Raw genomic sequence first — 19,439 nt, 5'->3', positions numbered from 1 at the left:
GTTGGACTAATTCCTGTGATATATATAAAATTGACACTACAAGTATGTGTGTTTGTATACATTACCTACTTCTCTATTTTTCACCTAAAAAACGAACAAACATAACTCCATAAAAAAGGTGTAAGAAAACAATTCCAAGGTTAGAATAAGAGGGCACAGGCTCATTTACAAAAAAAGACTACGCGTTTCTCCTCATCAATTTATCATTTAATATAAATGCTGACAGAAAGCAGATAAAGACCTTGTAGACACTTTCATATATTTACAAACCAAAAGGCGAATCACCTCCTTCTACTTGTTAAGATAGTCCTTTTATCTGCAACTTGTGGGAGCCTTAAACACTAATTTGGAGCAACATGAGGCTGAGTCAGTTTCCAAGATAATAAAGAAAGGAACAGCATTTTAACAAAATGTGGCATCTTTGATGTAGACAACATGCACACAGATAACACAAATTAAAAAGATGGCCCTCATCCTCTCAAAACTCTGCAACAAGGAGAGTATGTACTTATTCAGACCCAGCATTTTGCTGTCCTAAACATCTTCCTACTACTATTTTTCTTCCACTTCACTTTTCTGAAGTCTGTTTAAAAATTCAAAATATAAACAGATTTTAAAAAAGAGAGGGAAATGGTCTATTTCAAAAACAGGTTTCTTTTTTCTTATTCCAAAAGAACTTCCAGGAGATAAAGTCTTCAAATAAGATTTCACAGTTTGCCAAGTGCTAATTTCACAGCTTGTGAAATTCCAACTCATTATGTCTTCACTTTTTAAAGAAAAGTTGGAAACACTTGGAAAAAGTAAAATTTCACAAACTTCAGCAATTTAAACATGAGCTGTCTCTTTAACGCTCAATATTTTTATTTCTGAACAGGAGGCAGGCAAGAAAGAACAGGGAGCTAAAGGCAAGGGAGAAAAATAGGAATGCAAGAACTTCAAAAAAATGGTATTTTGTCTAGCACTAATTTAAGAACAGGAGATATAAATTCTCACTATTCAAACTGTAAATGATTTCATGAAGTCATTTATAACCTGACTCAAATCTCATGGGCTCCTTTATTATCCTAGATTATTTTTGACTTGTTAAATATACCTCCGCAGGGCACAATCACATACAATCAATACGATTGGTAAATTACACAAGCTCTATCCCAAGCAAATATGCATCAATGTTAAAAAGTTACTTAAAAAAACAGAAACAAAATAAAACAAAATAAAATCCACCCAAAAAGGTGATAATGACTGCAGAATGTCTCGGGGAGACTGGTATGAGCCAAATTGACCACAGTCAGGGAAAAAGGGTAAGAAGGGTAACAAGGGGAAGAGACCACACACAAGAAGAGGAATCTCACAACTGGAAAATGTTTTAAGTGGGTGAAAGGATTTGTTCATTATCTTGATTCACTTTTTCCATTTCTGTTGTTCTAAAAACTCACAGATTCATCGTCAAGTAAGATAATGAAGCCTATGGATCAATGAATAAAATTAAAAAAAAAAAAAAGAAAAACTTCTTTCCCCCAAGTTCCTTTCATTCCCAGAAGGTGGGAAGAAGAGAAAGGATGAAAGGGGGAATAAAGGAAACTTAGGCAACAATACACCTGGAAAAAGTAGCTCTCAGAACAGTGTCTTAGTTGAACAGAGGATGTAAACATGATAAGCAAAAGCTTAAAATGCCTTGAAATCAGAGGAGTATTTTACAGGGTGGTTCAGATATTATTGTGAGAATGGCAGCCTATCAGTGGAGAGAGATTACACTAATAAATGGTGATTTTAAAAAATCAGGTTAAAAAAAAAAGGCTACCAATTAATCCACCCAATAGTTGTTTCCATTCTTTTCTTGACCCTTTCATACACCATCTGGAGTTGGGGTAGGGGCCCACCTGACAGTTTCCAGTTATAAGATGACTCTGAGTGCACAACCTAGAATGGATGCCAAAGACCTGTGAGCTCTGTCTACTTAGAGTTTAAATTAAAAACAAAACAACACACACAAAAAACCCAACTAGAAATAATGAGACCTCAATACAAGAAAATAAGTCACCTTATCTAGTATACAACATATATTAGGATAACAAACTCCACAGGATTTTATTTTTCTAAATACATATTTTTGGACACAATATTGTTGTGAGGCTTAAGTTCTCTCTCTTGGGTTACTGTGCCTTATTTTCTTTTGAAAATAATGGTTATTACTCTAGGGATGTTCTGCTCAGGAATAAAGTTTAGGGGAAGTTCAGTGTTTGGCTGAAAATTCAGAAGCTCTGAAAACAAGGATTCCAGTGGTGAGGTTAGTCCCTTTATCACAACAGGATTTCAAAGGGCTCTTTACCCACTTTGTTCAGTGCACTATTGAGAATCTACCCACTGGGAACATATTTATTATTAAAAGGTGTTACTTCTTCTTGGTGGTGGCAGTTTCCTATTCTTCATTAACATTATAGCTAGCGTTACAATCTAATGCAAGTGAAAACACCTTTAGCAGTCAAAGAAATAAAATCTTAAGAACCAAATGGTAAGCTGGCATTTACTACAATTAACAGTATCTTTCAACAAAAACAACTTTCTTTTTCTAAGTGGCTCAGGAAAGTTGAAATAAGCATTTTAAAAAATATTAACTGCAATCCACCTACAATTCCCAATAAGTCATTTCAGCAGGAAAGTTTCATAAAGCTGAGCTGAAGCAACAAATAAATATAAAAATCATAGTTGTCCAAGGTAGAAAGGTATGAATGTGGGCCAGCAAAATGGGCAGTCAGGTAAAATGATGACAGTAGTAGACTGCTTGCCTGTTCAATCCCTAACGTTGAACGTAAAATCTGCTTAGTTCAGTAGCTCTGTCTAATTTTTATCTAAAAGGATAGGCAGACTTTTCAGGGAAGAGATCACCTTGCAAACACTGTAACCATGTATCGTCAATAAAAAATAAACATCATTGGACTCTTTTAGGGTAAAAATCTAAGTAAACACTGCAGTTAATTTCCAGACAGGTTATTAATTTCCCCTAAAAAGTAACTGAGCCTTTCCTTTTAATGATATATAAGACATTACAAGTGCTTTTTACAGATAGATTTTATACATGAAACCTTTACTCAATTCTTTAAAATGAGCAAAAAAAAAAAAAAAAGTAGAAAAAGATGGTTAGATCTCCATCTATAACCATTTGTACATAAGCAATAACAACCGAGTACTCTTTAGTGAAAAGAATCTATTTTTCTCTGAATCTGAATATAATCTAACATGTACTGACTATAGTTACTTGACCATAGTGATAGTAGATTGTCCTTTAGGCACAAGTAAAATAACAAAATTACAACATGCTATCATGACAGGATAATCTCAGCAAAAGGGAGGAGGAACTGCTTACACACAATATTGTAAAAGATGACATTCATGGTTTAGAAAAACTGAAGAATTTTCATTACTTTTACATTTTATAAGGCCAGCTAACTTTAACAGTTAACTTTAGATACATCTCCCTACACAGTATAATCAACTCACAACTACTAAGAGGTTTCACAATCGAAATGGCTACTATTTCCTCCCAAACCAAAACAGAGTAAAGCACAAGTCTTTGGCTCTCCTTTAAAGAAAACAGCAGGTTACCGTTCCTAACCAGACCTTTGTTTGCCTACCAGTAGGGCAAATACCACATTTGTGCATCACTGAGTAATAACACCATTAGAAAAGGCAACTTCACAGAAGTTATTGGCTAAGCGAATTCATTTGAATGCTCTGTTTTGAGGCAGCAAACTGTCACTGTTGCAGATTGGGGAGGGCAGTGGGTAAATCAAGGGGAATTTGCAAGATACAGAAGGGACAGAGGAAAAAAAGAAAAACAAAAACTTTGAGCTCCAACCCTGAAGACCAATGGGAAGTCTGATGGAGTTACATATTCAAGGTAGCAAATGAGAATCATACCAATTTTATGTCTTTTAGGCAAAAAATATATATATATAAATAAATAAATACATGGGAAAGACTAGGAGAAGGGAAGGGAAATAAAATGGGAGAAGGGAATCAACCACATTAATGCTGTATGAAATAAATTTTTATACATTCTGAGTAGTTGAGTATTTTGTAGCTGGCATTAGAAATAGTGTCTTATTATTTGAATATTACTAGAAACCTATGTTATAACTAACTTTTCTTTTTATTAGAAAAGTAACAAGGAATGGATCTTTGGTCACGTCAGCCTCTGTAAATTACCCAAGTCATGGCACCTACTGAACTTATGACAATATCTATAAGTAAGGTAAAAGAACTACATATAAGTCAGAAAATTGAGTCTAGATATCTTATTCTCAGTTCTTCTACCCTCTTCCAGAGACTCACTGAAGAAAGAAAAAGTCCAAGTACTTTTATATTCCTAGCTGTAATAAAATTCTGGTGTTGTTATCCAGACTGAACACAATGCTTATTACTCCTACCTTAACCCTCTCAGAACTGTTCATTTTCATCAGAGATGTCTGAGTCTTGCCTTTTAATTCAGTGAAAAGCAAACAGTCATCTTCAGAAGAAATTAACATTTGAATAAGTAGAAAGTATAAAAACTGTATTTCCTATCTGACTGGTTTCATCTTCTACCTGTCTCTAAAGGGATAAATTTAAAAAGCTAGAAAAGTCAATTATTTTTCATAGATTTTAACAAAAAAGCAGTTAGAAAGTCAAGCAGTTTTGCCTGAACAGGCCATTGACCCTTATAGGCTCATCATATCACAAGGTATACAACAGAGAAAAGGAAAAGAGAAAAAAAAATTGGAGGTTTTATTGAATTCCTAAAACTGCTTGTGAGCAGTGCGAAAGTTGTAAGAATTTCTATGAGGTAAGGCAGAGTAACCAATTTAAAATAGGTAAATTACAGGCACAATGGGACAGTATACCTTTCTCTTGCTGTTCTACCCACTCAGATTTCCTCTAGAGTGTGAGGCCTTAGAGAGGTACAGCTAGGTTAAGGCTACAATTTGAGAGATTCCCCCCATCTTCACTCCATGAAAATACCTTAAAAGGAGAAAGAGTATTTTAAGTCAGTTCAAAACAGTGGCTTCTCTGGTTTTATTCATAATAGGAATACTGTGTATATTAATCCCTGTTTCTGCCTAGCTTACAAAATCAAAATGGTGAAAGGAAGAATGAGTATATTTGAAGAAAATAAACAAGAACAACAGAAGTTGAGTTATTAGGGGTTTCAACAGATACCCAAAATGGAATTTTACTTTTACCCCGAATTTCAACAAAATCAATACCCGTAAATTCCTCTTCAGTACCAGAATCATTCTGAGTTCCAAATTGAACCAACTGCTCCTAAAATTTAGGAATTAAACATGTACAAAGGAGAAATAACATCTGCCCAAATCTGCCTACAGAAGGTTAGAGGCCAAGAATGTTGTCTTTTACAGCTATAGAGAGAAATGAAAAATCTCAGGACTGTCAGACATAAAAGTTTCTCTCCTTCTCCCAAAAAAACAGTAAGTACTTAAAGAGTAAATGTAAGAGGGTTTTAAGCAAAATAAAACAAATAAAAAAGGCAAAAAAGCAAGTGTATTTAAAAAAAAAAAGGAAAATATGGATATCAACTGATAAAATGCCTCATCTTCATTCAGTGCTTCTACCTCCCAATCAGTCATTTTATCGCAACAGCTGCGCTCATGCGAAAAAATCCATAAAACATACCCAATATATATACAGATATAGCTATGTATATATGTATATATATAATATATATATATAAATTTTTATTTAAATAAAAAAGAAAGCTCGAATCCCAAGCCAATATGTGTATATCAAATCCTTGACCAGCCAGGTCTGTAGGGCATAATCAAATTCAATGTGAAATAGTATATAAACACGGTGCCTTGACTGGGCAAATTAAATAATTGCTACTCAAAAGAGTGTTCTGTTTGGACTCTCCTACTGGTAGGCAATGGCAGGACTGTATTACCCTCCCCCCACCCTCACCCCCCATTTGTTTCATTTAACAATATGATGGACACAGAGCTTAGACTGAGGTTGTTATGACCTCAGCAGGAGTTAAGGGTTAAGAAAATAAGAAACAAGAAAAATACAAACTCTTGCTTTTACCCAACCAAAGCAATGCAGTAACTTATTACATAACCAGTGCTTTCTGTTTTAGTAGTATAATCCAGAAAGGGAAATTTTTAGAAATTCAGGCAAACATAGGGATAGGGTGGGTGCTGTATCAAATAACCCCCACTAAACATGTTTTATATGGTCTTAGTTCAGTACAGACATGTGGCATCAGAATATGTGCAGCAGAACTAAGTAATAAAAATTCTTCCTTATTCTTTTCAACATTTTCATGAAGAATCTTTTCAATATTGTAAAGCCAAGACTACAAAAATTGACTTCTAGGTACTATCTACTTGCGCTAATGATTCTGAAAAGCAGCAACTGATTAATTCATGAACTATCCTTAAGATTCAGGCAGTTCGTATTTGCCAATCTCTGAAAGCCAAGGGCTCCAGTATACAGGAATTTTATACTTTTGGTTTTTGAGAGTAAAACATACACATCCATTGAACTAATGTGGCTCTGTTCATTTTAAGTTCAAATCAAGTGTTGCAGTTTTACAACATAGTTGATTGTCCTGGTTTTTGAACATTCTACGATTTCAGCAGAGGTTCAATTTGAAAAAGCACAGCTCTAAATTTCCAACCATCACCTCAATATAGGTAATAAACCAAGTATGTATTTTCAGTGCTACTAAATTAGTTTATCCTGAAAGTAATCTCCATTTGAATCTCCTCAAGCAATCTAAAATTGGCTCAGGTTTCTGATTACATTAAGAGAATGAAAGGGGTCCGTCCATAATATCAGAAATGAGGGCTTCAAAAATTAATTGGTAATTATCTCTCTGAAAAGCTGAAATAAACACAAAAACAAGAAATAAAGCCCTCCTGAACAATAACTACAAAAAGTTTTAATGCCATATGAAAAACCTACCTACACATGAAGCTAGTGACCCAGAAAGAGAAAGCAGATTATGGCTTCTAAATAACAGCTCTTGGAAAGTTGGTGTGCTGCACATTTTCTAATAACTAGTCTATTACTGTCTATTTCTCAAGCACCACAGAATTCTCAGAAAGGCCAGTGCTTTTTGTCTGCTGTAATTTATGGGGTTGGGTTGTGAGAGTTAGGAAGGATTGGGGGTAAGGAATTATACACTGGGTATGTAATAATACCAAAATACAAGAAAAACCTACTTCATTAAGATCATACAATTAATCAAACAGAGTGTATATATAATATCTTCTTTTTTTTTTTAAAGCCCTGGATCCAAGGCGTCCAAAGTTATTAAAATAAAGTTCATTCACAGAACAAAAACAAATTTAATCTGAATTGCTTGCAGATACTGCTAATTTTCTTTTTCTTTTTCTTTTTTTTTTTAAATTAAAAAATGCATTATTGTGAACTATGTGCAGGGTTTGTTTTTACTAGTGGTGTTTGTGCACATTGCCTCTGGTGCTTTTCCTGGATTTCTCTGACCACTCTCAGAGAAAAGATTTAGAAGTTAACTGTTCTCCTACCCCTACGCCCCACAAATTGGTTAGGAACAGAAGATAAAAGTAGGACTCCTCATGTTTTAGGGAGCAGAACTGGATGTAACTCCTGATCTCTGGGAGTCATTATTGTCCCCTCCTCCCTCAGGGTCCTCTGACAGGTTCAGAGAGTTGGTCTTGTTTGATAGGAGGCTGATGTTCTCTTCTGTCAAGGCTGATCCATTCGGCACATCACTGTTAACGTTTTTTTTTTTTTTTTTTTTTTTTAAAGGAGTTTGGATTTTAAAAAAGGAGAGAGATAAAAATGATTATTTAGTAGAATAAAATCAACAGGGCCTTTCTTTTTAGCAGTATGGAATGGCATACATGAATGGCATTCAAACTTTAATTTACAGCTCTATATCCATGCTTTATTTTAGCATAGGGGTTGGCAAACTAAGGCTAGCTAGCTGCCTTTTTTTCTTTTCTTTAAATTTTGTTTTTCTTAGCTGCCTGTTTTTGTAAACAAATTTTTATTGGAATACAGCCTGTCCATTTGCTTGCATATTGTCTATGGCTGCTTTCACATTACAATGGCAGAATTGAGAGTTTTGACAGAAATAGTAAAACTCATAATTTTAAATATTCACTATCTGGCCTTTAAGAAAAAGTGCTGACCCCTGCTTTTAGCAGGTTTACTAGTACAAGAAATTGCTTTGAACCCAGGATAATGCATGGATTTAAACAGCCAAAAACCTAAGCCTGAAAGCAACAGGGCATTAGATATTGTTGTATGTCATCAGGAGGGCAACTCGGGACTATGCATCAAAGGCCTCAAAATACCCTAAGGTGCAAAATACTCTAAGATGCAAGATATGCAAACAAAGAATTAACTATAATATTGTTTATTGCAGGGTTGTTCATAATAGCTGATATGTATCCTTCCCTACCTGTAGAAGAATAATGGATGACATGGGATAGACCAAATTAAAAACAAGGAGGATGGGCGAGGGCGGGGCGGGTAGGTGGGTGGAAGAGGCTAAATGCCTACACACTTCAAAAAACCAGAAGAGGGCTTCCCTGGTGGCGCAGTGGTTGAGAGTCCGCCTGTCGATGCAGGGGACACGGGTTCGTGCCCCGGTCTGGGAAGATCCCACATGCCGCCGAGCGGCTGGGCCCATGAGCCATGGCCGCTGAGCCTGCACGTCTGGAGCCTGTGCTCCACAACGGGAGAGGCCCGCGTACCGCAAAAAAAAAAAAAAAAAGACCAGAAGGGTATACATCAAAATGTTGACACTGTTTTTTTTTGTTTTTTTGTTTTTTTTGCGGTACGTGGGCCTCTCACTGTTGTGGCCTCTCCTGTTGCGGAGCACAGGCTCCGGATGCACAGGCTCAGCGGCCATGGCTCATGGGCCCAGCCGCTCCACGGTATGTGGGATCATCCCGGACCGGGGCACGAGCCCGTGTCCCCTGCATCGGCAGGCGGACTCTCAACCACTGCACCACCAGGGAAGCCCAACATTGGTTTTAAATAAATTAAAAAACAAGGGGAAAAAGGAGATGGAAGCAGAAAATTTTATTTCTTAGGTATTAACAGATAATTCAACCTTGGGTCTGATCTAAAATAAGTTTTAACTCCTAAACTTATGCAAAAATATTCTTTTCTCAGTGTATACAAAATAATATTTTAAAAATCAAATTATATGTATGAGGGTACTTCTGTCATGACTGTATAAGACTATGAAAATGTCCCTTTCTTTACCTGAATGTCAATGTAAGATCCTCAGCTGGAACCTTATTTTGTGGTTCTGGTTGTCCATTTTCTGCTTGCTTACTTGTATTCAATTTGCTTTTCATGTCCAGAGAACACTGGTTCTCCTTTGAAAGAAAAGGAAATAAATTCAATTATCTTTTATTTAATGGTGCTAATGGAAGAGAGAACAGATATATATAATACAAAATGATGATCAGAAATCATATTTAGTTCTGTAAAATGACCAAAGAAACAGGCAGATTAAAAGAGAGACATAGGGACTTCCCTGGTGGCACAGTGGTTAAGAATCTGCCTGCCAATGCAGGGGGCGCGGGTTCGATCCCTGGTCCAGGAAGATCCCACATGCCGCAGAGCCACTAAGCCAGTGCGCCACTGAGCCCACGTGCCCGAAGAGCCCATGCGCTGCAACTACTGAGCCCATGCACTGCAACTACTGAAGCCCGCGTGCTCTAGGGCCTGCGTGCCGCAACTACTGAGCCCGTGTGCTGCAACTACTGAAGCCTGTGCATCTAGAGCCCATGCTCCACAACAAGAGAAGCTACCACAATGAGAAGCCTGCGCAGCAATGAAGAGTAGCCCCTGCGTGAAGCAACTAGAGAAAGCCCGCGCACACAGCAACAAAAACCCAATGCAGCCAAAAAAAAAGAGAGAGAGAGAGACATACACAAAAACATAATGGAGTACGGCCCACTTGCTCACTATCCAAGCTGGATAGCAAGGGGACAAATGCCTCAAGTTAACATGGAAAAATCTCACAGAAAAACTGATGACTCAGAAAAAGCAAGTCAAAATATAATAAGTATCTATAATACACTTATTGAACACAGAAAAATGAAATATCCCATCTATTTGCTTAAAAAGAATGTGAAAACTATGCAACAATAAAAAAAAACAATTACCATGCAATCTGAGGGAATGGTTCAGTCTCCTAAGACTAAAAATTTACTGAAATGAGTGTTCATGCACTATGAAACAAACCCTAAGCATATCTATGGATATAATTCCACAAGAAATAATATGTAGATGGCATCTCACTCATGACAAAAAAATAGGTCATCAATAACATAAGGGCTGTGAAACCTAGAAATGTTATTTGGTAATACATCTTTGTTTAACATGAGGGCACTGCAAAAAACACCATCCCCTCTGCTTCCTTCATCAATACGTTTAACAGAAATTTAGTAACTTCCAGATAACCACCTTGTTTTCCCGGAAAGTTTTTTGTAATGCAGAAAACTAAGACAAAGAACACACTCAAACCAAAAGAGAATGAGGAGAAGAATGATAAAACAGGGAGGCAGACCATCTTCAGGACACTCATTGTCAGTATTAATCACTCAGTGCAGTGCCTTGGAGTGATGATTCTACAGCTCTAGATGATTCTAGAACTCCAGAGCCATGAGTTCAGTGACACAACTACACAGAGGCTTTCCTTTCAGCTTTCCTCTCTTTTCCCACCATAGCACTTACCATGCTCAGTTCCCGGGTTCTCTTCCCGATTTCCCTTTCCACCTGGTGCAGTTCCAAGCTCAGCTGCTCACTTGAGGGCGCTCCAGGCCATTTTTGCGGTGGCGGCGGCGGTGGCGGTGGGGGCTGTGTTTGGCCTGCCAAGGCGCTCGCCTCCCTCTGCAGCGCCAGCCTGCTACCGACAGCCTAGTGCAAAAGCCAAGCGCACAGCTCAACACACGTCACGCCGCGCACAGAGTGACCAGGCCCGAAGCCAGACCCGCCCAAGCAACTTACTACTCATGGATTGGCAATAAAAATGATGCAAACGTAAGGCACTGGTTCTTTCTCTGAGTACCATTTGAATACCAAAGGGAAAAGATGGGACATTTAAACTTAGTGAATAGTAATTTAAGCTTTGGTGTAAGTTGCTCTTTTTATTTTCTTAGTGGAAAGAGAAGTCAACTATAAATGTGCTTCTTTCCTTTTCTGTTTTTTTCCTTTTGTTTTTTAATTGAATTTTCTCTGATGTAAATTCTATAATTTCTTTCATGAAACCTCAGTAATGGCAGGGACTTTTAACCACAGTGAGTTAAATAGTGCTGAAATTCTTTTGGAACAGAAAATCAGTCTAGAAATTTCAACTAAGACAAAAAGCCATGAAATAGCAAGGTAAGGAATAATGCTTTATGGAGTTAAAGGTCCAAATCTTCAACAAGTTAATAAACTAAAGGTGAACATAATAAACACAGCGTTCTTTTTTCTTGCGATAGGAATCAGCAAGAAGTTTTGGACCAATGTTAATAAAGCAATGGGAAAAAGGAGATAAACATGAATACTATACAGGTTTTTATTTCTTATTTCATAAGAGAACAAGCTAGACACATGTTCAAAAGCAAACACACACACACACAAAAATCCCTCCTACTGGTCTTGCTAATAAGAAAGTCTATGGAGGGTGGGAGGGAGGGAGACGCAAGAGGGAAGGGATATGGGAACAGATGTATATGTATGACTGATTCACTTTGTTATAAAGCAGAAACTAAAAAAAAAAAAAAAAAAAAAAAAGTCTAAGATCGAATCAGTTAGAAATTTATTTCCAAAGCAATAGCTTACTTATTATTACAGATCTTGGAAGAAAGATATAGATCTAGAAAGAAACGTTCTAAGAGCATCTTTTTCTCCAGAAGGGAGCAATGCATTTATCACTAGAATGTCTTTAGCTTTCCATATTCAAAGTCTATGTTCCAATGCAAAGGATAATATAAACAAAACCTAGTCTTCCTGATGTGGCACTTAAAGAACTTTAAATTCTTTGCCTTCTGACATTTTGTTTCTCTTAAGTATCAGGTAGCATGGTGGAAAGAACACTGAATTTGGAGTATGAAGAGCTGGGTTCATGTTTCAACCTCTGTGAAACTAATAACCTTCAACCAAAAAGGGGGGCGGACAATACCACCTGCCTAATCTAATTGTCAGGGACATGTATGGGTCAAATAAGATATATGATAGTAATTTATAAACTGAAAGAACTATATTAATGAAAGGTGGTATTATTATACAGAGGCTATATTTTTTAGGTCAAAGTTCTAAGCTTCTACTAAAGATGATGATGAGTAAAAGAAGTGAGAGAAATTTTTAAAAATTAAAGAAAATGTAAGAAATTAGAAACAAATCTTAAGCTAAAAGCATCTGTTGATTAAAAAACTATATACTAGGGGCTTCCCTGGTGGCGCAGTGGTTGAGAGTCCGCCTGCTGATGCAGGGGACATGGGTTCGTACCCCGGTCTGGGAAGATCCCACATGCCGCAGAGCGGCTGGACCCGTGAGCCATGGCCGCGGAGCCTGTGCTCCGCAATGGGAGACGCCACAGCAGTGAGAGGCCCGTGTACCGCAAAAAACAAACAAACAAACAAAAAACTATATACTATATACCTTCAACTTAAATGTGCCATCAAGGAATATAAGCTCCTTTTATATTTTTTATTTTACATATTTTAGATAATCTACAAATTTTAGATTATCTAAAATATTATACAGTATAAAAATATAAAAGGAGCTTATATATATACATATATAATGTATAATATATAAAACATATAAAATATGTTTTCTATTCTCAGGTAATAGAAATTCTAAATTTCCTATTGTCTCAGAACTTCGAAGTACTTAAATTCTTTGAAAAATGGACAACTATACTAACTCTTAGGAAACAAACCTTAAAGTTTTTTGTTCATTTTACCTCAAAAGTTCCTCCTTTTAAAACTCTTCAAAAACTGGAATGAAAAAATATCTCTAGGCTGGTACCTCTAGTCCACGTAGCTGGGTCTGTTGGCTAATTTGTTGGTTTAATTGCTGCAATTCTAGTCGTAGCTGTTCCCTCTCAGCAGATGGAAGAGGTTTTCCATGACTGGCCACTTCTGACATAGATATTCTCTCCCTTTTGTGGGAAAGAAATTATGGAATAAATTTAAAATTTTATTTTTAAAAAATGTTATGACCAGAAAAACAAAGTAAGTTGAGTAATTTTAAAGGCTTGTAAAAAGTAAAAAGAATGACTTATACCTCTCACTGAAGTGTCCCTGAGAAGGTATGTTTTGATGAGGTGAATATGGAGAACCTCCCCAGCCACTGTGGGTTCCATATGGACCATAATCTGTAAGAGAGTAACCTACAGTGGAATGATGCAATTCATAGATTTGATTCTTCTTTTTAGGTAGCCACAATCTAAAAGGCGTAGGCATATTATGTACACAGTTATCTTGAAAGATGGAGGGGTATGGATATTTGTTTTTCCCCCACTAAAATGTCAATCTTTGTAATTTTTTCTTTTGTTTGATTTTTTTTAAAAAAATGAGATTATTTTAACAAAAGCAATGAAACTATTAAAAATAACACATAGGTTACCTTCATATACAGATATTTAATTTTAGTTTGTACCCCTACAATTCCCTGGGTTACAATTACCTTTCTACAGGGATAATTCTACAGAAAAGTTTGAAGACTACTGCCCTGCAAGATTATGAAAAGCACTGATAGTAAATGGGGAGTGCTGGGAGTTGTGACTATGAACACTCCAAATCAGCTTATCTCTGAGATTCTTACCTGAAATGTTAATAGATTTTGAGGGAGCTCCCTGAGGTGCCATAGCCTGCATTGGGCCAGCACCCTGATATATTGTTTTGGAAGTTCGAGAAATGGCACCAAATCGAGATACTGTTGGTCGGTCTCCAAATGGGATGAGGTCATCATCACTGGTTTCTGCTGCTCTTCTCTGAAGGTCCAATCGCTGGTCTCTCATTCCTTTACTCTCCACATTCTGGTAAAAAGTAAAATGAGAAGGTAAAAAGTAAAATGAGAAATCCACCCCACACTTAGATCTCTAACATAATTTCCTCTAGCTCAATGTACTTACTGATAAGATTAAAATCATTAGTTGCCTTTAGCTGTCATATAAAACATTGCTTTTCAAACCTCTGACCACTTCCTGTAATATTTTTTACATCATGACCCAGTACATATATAATTCAAATATATATATATTTGAATTATATATGTATACATATATATTTTCATGACAAACATTTATCCTTACTATATGTAATGTATTCTTGTATTTAGTTATTCTAATTCATTTCTTTAAAAAAAGGCCCATCATGACCAATAAATTAATTTTCAACAATCAATAGTTAGAAAAATACTGTTTAAAAATATAAGTGCCGGGCTTCCCTGGTGGCGCAGTGGTTGAGAGTCTGCCTGCTGATGCAGGGGACACGGGTTCGTGCCCCGGTCCGGGAAGATCCCACATGCCGTGGAGCGGCTGGGCCTGTGAGCCATGGCCGCTGAGCCTGCGCGTCCGGAGCCTGTGCTCCGCAGCGGGAGAGGCCACAACAGTGAGAGGCCAGCGTACCGCACTTATATAAGTGCCAACATAGGCTTTTAAAAGGCATTCCAGTCAGAAAGATAAATGGAAATCTAATTGCTAGACCCTTGCTACTCAAAGAATAGTCCACAGACCAGCAGCATCAGCATCACTAGAGAACTCATTAGAAATACAGAATTTCAGGTCTCATCCCAGCCTTACCGAATTAGAACTTGAATTTTAACAGATTCCCCAGGTAATTTACATGCACATTCATGTTTGAGAAACACTGGGGTAGACTTTTATCCATTTGGGAAATGTTCAATTACATCTAGGTTAGGCTGGAAAACACTTTTATTCTTTGTTAATTTAAGTAAATGAGTTTTATTTTGCTAATGTTTATGTTACTTTACTATAATAACTCTGAAAGTCAGGTACAAAGCAAAGGTTCCTATCTACCTCTACCTCCTCATCTCACTCTTATTCTTAGAAAGATTGTTTTTTATGGCCTAAAAACAATGTTTCCTTAATCCTACCACAGAAAAACAAAAGGTTCATTTTCGCTTTTTTCTCTTCTATATTCCTTTTTTTCTCTTTCTTCTTTTTTTAATTGTCTGGCATCTAATCATATTTATGCTATAGATATCACTTCACTCATCTAAGTCTTCCTTTTCTGTTACCAAGAATTGGCCTTCTCTCAACCAGCTGGGCAAATCTTTGTCTTTGAAAATCTATATAACAACCTAGGGAACCTTTGTTAGAATTAACAAGGGCAAATGGATAATAGTCAAAAAAAAAAAAAAAGAATAATAGTCAAGGCATACCTTTAACCCACCAATACTACTCTTAAGCATAACTTTCATGCAATGTGCACAAGGAAACATATACAAGAATGTTTACTGTAGCACTGTACATAATAATAAAAAAATTAAAAACAGCCTAAATGTTCATCAACATGAAACTCAATAAACAATTATATATATATTTATTTATTGTATGGTATCAGTTATCATACAATGGTATCTGATAAAAGCAGTGAAAATGAATGAATTTGAACTATAGGTATAAATTTGGATACATCTCAAAAACAATGCTGAATGAAAATGCAAGTTGAAGTTTATAATATGTATAAGGTCTATAAACATTCAAAACAAAATTATTTAGAAGTAGTATAAAATTATCCATGAAATGATAAACTCTCAATTCAGGATAGGGGTTATCTCCAGGGAAGGAGGGAGGGAGAAAATGAGATTAGGGAGGTAAAGAGAGGAGAATTTAATTACTTATGTAAAGTTTTATTTCTTTAAAGGATAAAGAAGCAATTAAGATAAAATAGTGATATATTTTAAGCTTGAGTATTAGATACACTGTTGTTACATTATTTTTTGTTAAAAAATAAAATGGCATAAGTGTAATACATTTCAGTACACCACAGCTCATCTGAAGCTAAGTAACTATAATTCTGACTCAAACACTAGTATTGTTCACTAGATTCAACTTTACTGTTTAAACTTAAGAGTTGTAAAAGAGTTATAATTTATTTGGACAAGAAATTCAAGATCTTAGTTATGCAAAATAATTTACTTTCAATTCTAAACAGCTGTTGGGTTAATTGCTAGCTTCACAGAAACATAAGAAACGCTCTCCTTTGTCTAGACAAGTTTGAAAAGATTTTTATATATATCTGAAAGAAAAAAACATATAGTTTAAATATAATTCAATCACATAGTACAGAATATGGTCTGAAACTTAAGCAAAGCTCAGTTACTTGTGTCTACACTATAACTGGGGATAATTTATTTGGTTTATCTTGATTTGTATTAATTATGGCTTAGTTATTACACATACCATCATTTCCACACTCCCTGCTGCCACAACATCTTTGGGTTTTGCATCTTTGGTTCCAATGTAGGAGCCGATGGTGTCACATGACCAGGGTGAGTACTGGCTGTAATCATTTCCTTTGTATTTCCCAGCTACCTTCAAGTCTTCATCCAAAAACTACAGATGGAAAAAGGAAAAAAGAAACAAAATAGGAAATGGGTCTATGAGTAACAGCACAGAGAAAGCAGTAATTTCTTTAGAACATCATGCTGAAGCAACATAGTAACCGTTATTTGATTTGTGTCACTAGAAGATTTTTGTAGACTATGAAAAACATAAAACAAATGAAAAATGATATTCAGCCTTTACACTTTGTTAACAGAGGGTCAAAAAGAAGTATCTCAATATCTTTCAAAGAATCAAATTAGGATTTTTGAAGAGATCTGCCCATCCTCTTTCTCATCAGATTCAGTTAGCACTTAAGCAAGTATGTTACTAGGCCCTAGTTTTGCTAGACCCTCCTTAACGCTTCTTTCAATACCATTCCAGGTAAACAAGAGCATTAGAAATTCTTTAAATTGTAAACTTAAATGTTCTATACAGTACGTGACGATGCAATAATTTTTTTACCTAAATCTCTTTAATAGCAATAATTCATATCTTGAATAAATTCTGGTCCTAAAATGCAATCTTAAATGTTCTATATAGTATGTGATGACATAATAACTTTTTTTTTTTTTTTTCTTTTTGCGGTATGCGGGCCTCTCACTGTTGTGGCCTCTCCCGTTGCGGAGCACAGGCTCCGGATGCGCAGGCCCAGCGGCCATGGCTCACGGGCCCAGCCGCTCCGCGGCATATGGGATCCTCCCAGACCGGGGCACGAACCCGTATCCCCTGCATCGGCAGGCGGACTCTCAACCACTGCGCCACCAGGGAGGCCCCATAATAACTTTTTAACCTATATCTCTTTAATAGCAATAATTCATATCTTGAATAAATTCTGGTCCTTAGGGTTGAGTCAATGAAGTGAAAAGGATAAGATTCCTAATTTTCTTTTCTCAGGATGAGCTCTGAAATTATGTAGTAACTAAATAGGCACTCTAGGTCTAATGCATTTTTACTTACATTCACATTTGTGTAATGTTTTACAGTTTTCTAAGTACTTTTATGTATACACTATCTCATATGTTCTTCAAGTCCATGAGAAACAATGTGGGTGATCGGACCAAGGTTATACCAGTATAGGGAGTGCTAGAACACTAATAAATTGCTCTCACTTTATCACAGATGTATATACTGACATACTAATAATCCAGGGGGTACTGGTACATTTAAATGGCTCTATGCTTCCCCCTATACTAAAAAAAACCCTTCTATTTTCTGGGTCATCACTTTGGTCTTCTGCACTGGCAGAGGGATATGCTGTTCACAGTACCACTCATTTTCAACCACAACTCCTGTTTCCATTGTTTATAACCTCTTTCCTTTTTTTTTGTCCTACTTCTAGTTTAAAAATTCCAGCTCATTTTTACATTTCTCCTCCGCTTACAAATTTTGTGTAGAACAGCTAGCTTTTTAAAGACATGACCTAGTAACAAGAGTGCTTTTTCCCCTGCAATCAATGTATTATACAGCAATTAAAAAGAATGAGATAGGACTTCCCTGGTGGTACAGTGGTTAAGAATCAGACTGCCAATACAGGGGACATGGGTTCAAGCCCTGGTCCGGGAAGATCCCACATGCCGCAGAGCAACTAAGCCTGCGAGCTACAACTACTGAAGCCCACGCACCTAGAGCCCATGCTCCACAACAAGAGAAGCCACTGCGATGAGACGCCCATGCCCCGCAATGAAGAGTAGCCCCCACTCACTGCAACTAGAGAAACCCCCTGTGCAGCAACGAAGACCCAATGCAGCCAAAAGTAAAATATAAATACATAAATAAATTTATTAAGAAAAAAAAGAATGAGATAAATTTATATACTGATACACAAAGACATCCAGGATAACTGGTTAAGTAAAAACAAAAACAAAAAAAATGCAAAACATAAAATCTGAATATATTACTAAATGATCTGATTAAAAATTATAATGATGTGTTAGTTCATGCACAGAAAAGTTGAAATATATATAAAAAGTTAAAATATATAATAAACTGACAGTGATATAGAAAATGAGATTCTGGAGAAATTTCTTTCTATATTATATATTTTTATAATGTATGAATTTAGTATAATTATATGTAGGTTGCTTATAATCAGAACTGAAGTTTAATTATATAGCTTTGTATGTCAGTAACTAAAATAATTCTGTCAATAGATAAAGTTCCGTAACAGCCAGGCATTATTATAATTTTTATTACAAGTAAAAGAGTAATAAATACACACAGTTATTATTTACTGAATGCCTGCTTTGTGCTAGATGCCTTATGTCTCATTTAATCTTCACCACACCACTGTGAGGTAGGTTTTATTATGCTTGATTTACAAGTAGAGAAACCTGAGCCTCAGGGTTAATGAAGGCTAAATAACTTACAAAAGATCACACACTGAGCCACAAAGCTGAACCTCACAGATAAGTATATTTCATTCCAAAATTAGCTCACTTTTCACAGTGTCATACTGCTTTCCATATTTCTCAAAAAATGGTATGGCATAACAAGGCTCTGGGATGTCTCTAATAGTAAGTTTTTGAAAAAATATCATGTAATGTTGATACTTTACACGTAAAATTATATTAATAGAAGATGTTATAGCTTTACTAATTAACCTACATTATTGTGGAAAATTCATCCAAAGTGTTTAGAGAGGAAAGCCAGACACTATGAACAATCTTTATTTAGTAGATTACTTTTGTAGACCCCAAAGTTTACTGTTTATTACATGCAATGTGATATATTTCAATTTTCATTGCTTATTATTCATAATTTGTCAGCTAGAAATATTGTTTAGAATCATAATTCTACACATAAATGGTGTAAGACATTTTCCTTACATAATATCAACTGCAACCCTACTGAGAAAACCTACTTGACATAA

At 36.0% G+C, this 19,439-nt stretch overlaps 1 protein-coding gene across 4 annotated transcripts in view; it reads right to left on the bottom strand.

The window, feature by feature from the left end:
• Window positions 1–1,494: 1,494 nt before the first annotated feature.
• The window catches only part of RC3H1 (ring finger and CCCH-type domains 1), a 91,420-nt gene continuing 73,475 nt past the window's right edge, over window positions 1,495–19,439 (bottom strand). For 3 of the 4 annotated variants that reach the window (XM_082612060.1, XM_082612061.1, XM_082612059.1), the window contains exons 14-20: window positions 16,427–16,579; window positions 13,822–14,035; window positions 13,282–13,387; window positions 13,024–13,156; window positions 10,741–10,923; window positions 9,259–9,374; window positions 1,495–7,751 (exon numbers count right to left, since the gene is read on the bottom strand). In XM_082612060.1, coding sequence (XP_082468186.1) covers window positions 7,601–7,751; window positions 9,259–9,374; window positions 10,741–10,923; window positions 13,024–13,156; window positions 13,282–13,387; window positions 13,822–14,035; window positions 16,427–16,579 — 1,056 coding nt within the window. In that variant the 3' untranslated portion in view covers window positions 1,495–7,600. The remainder of the gene's footprint in view (window positions 7,752–9,258; window positions 9,375–10,740; window positions 10,924–13,023; window positions 13,157–13,281; window positions 13,388–13,821; window positions 14,036–16,426; window positions 16,580–19,439) is intronic. The other variant, XM_082612062.1, reaches the window with a different exon arrangement.

This window comes from Mesoplodon mirus, assembly GCF_964341445.2.
Source record: "Mesoplodon mirus genome assembly, chromosome: 3".
Taxonomy (NCBI): Eukaryota; Metazoa; Chordata; class Mammalia; order Artiodactyla; family Ziphiidae; genus Mesoplodon; species Mesoplodon mirus.
This window is presented reverse-complemented; position numbering and strand designations above follow the sequence as displayed.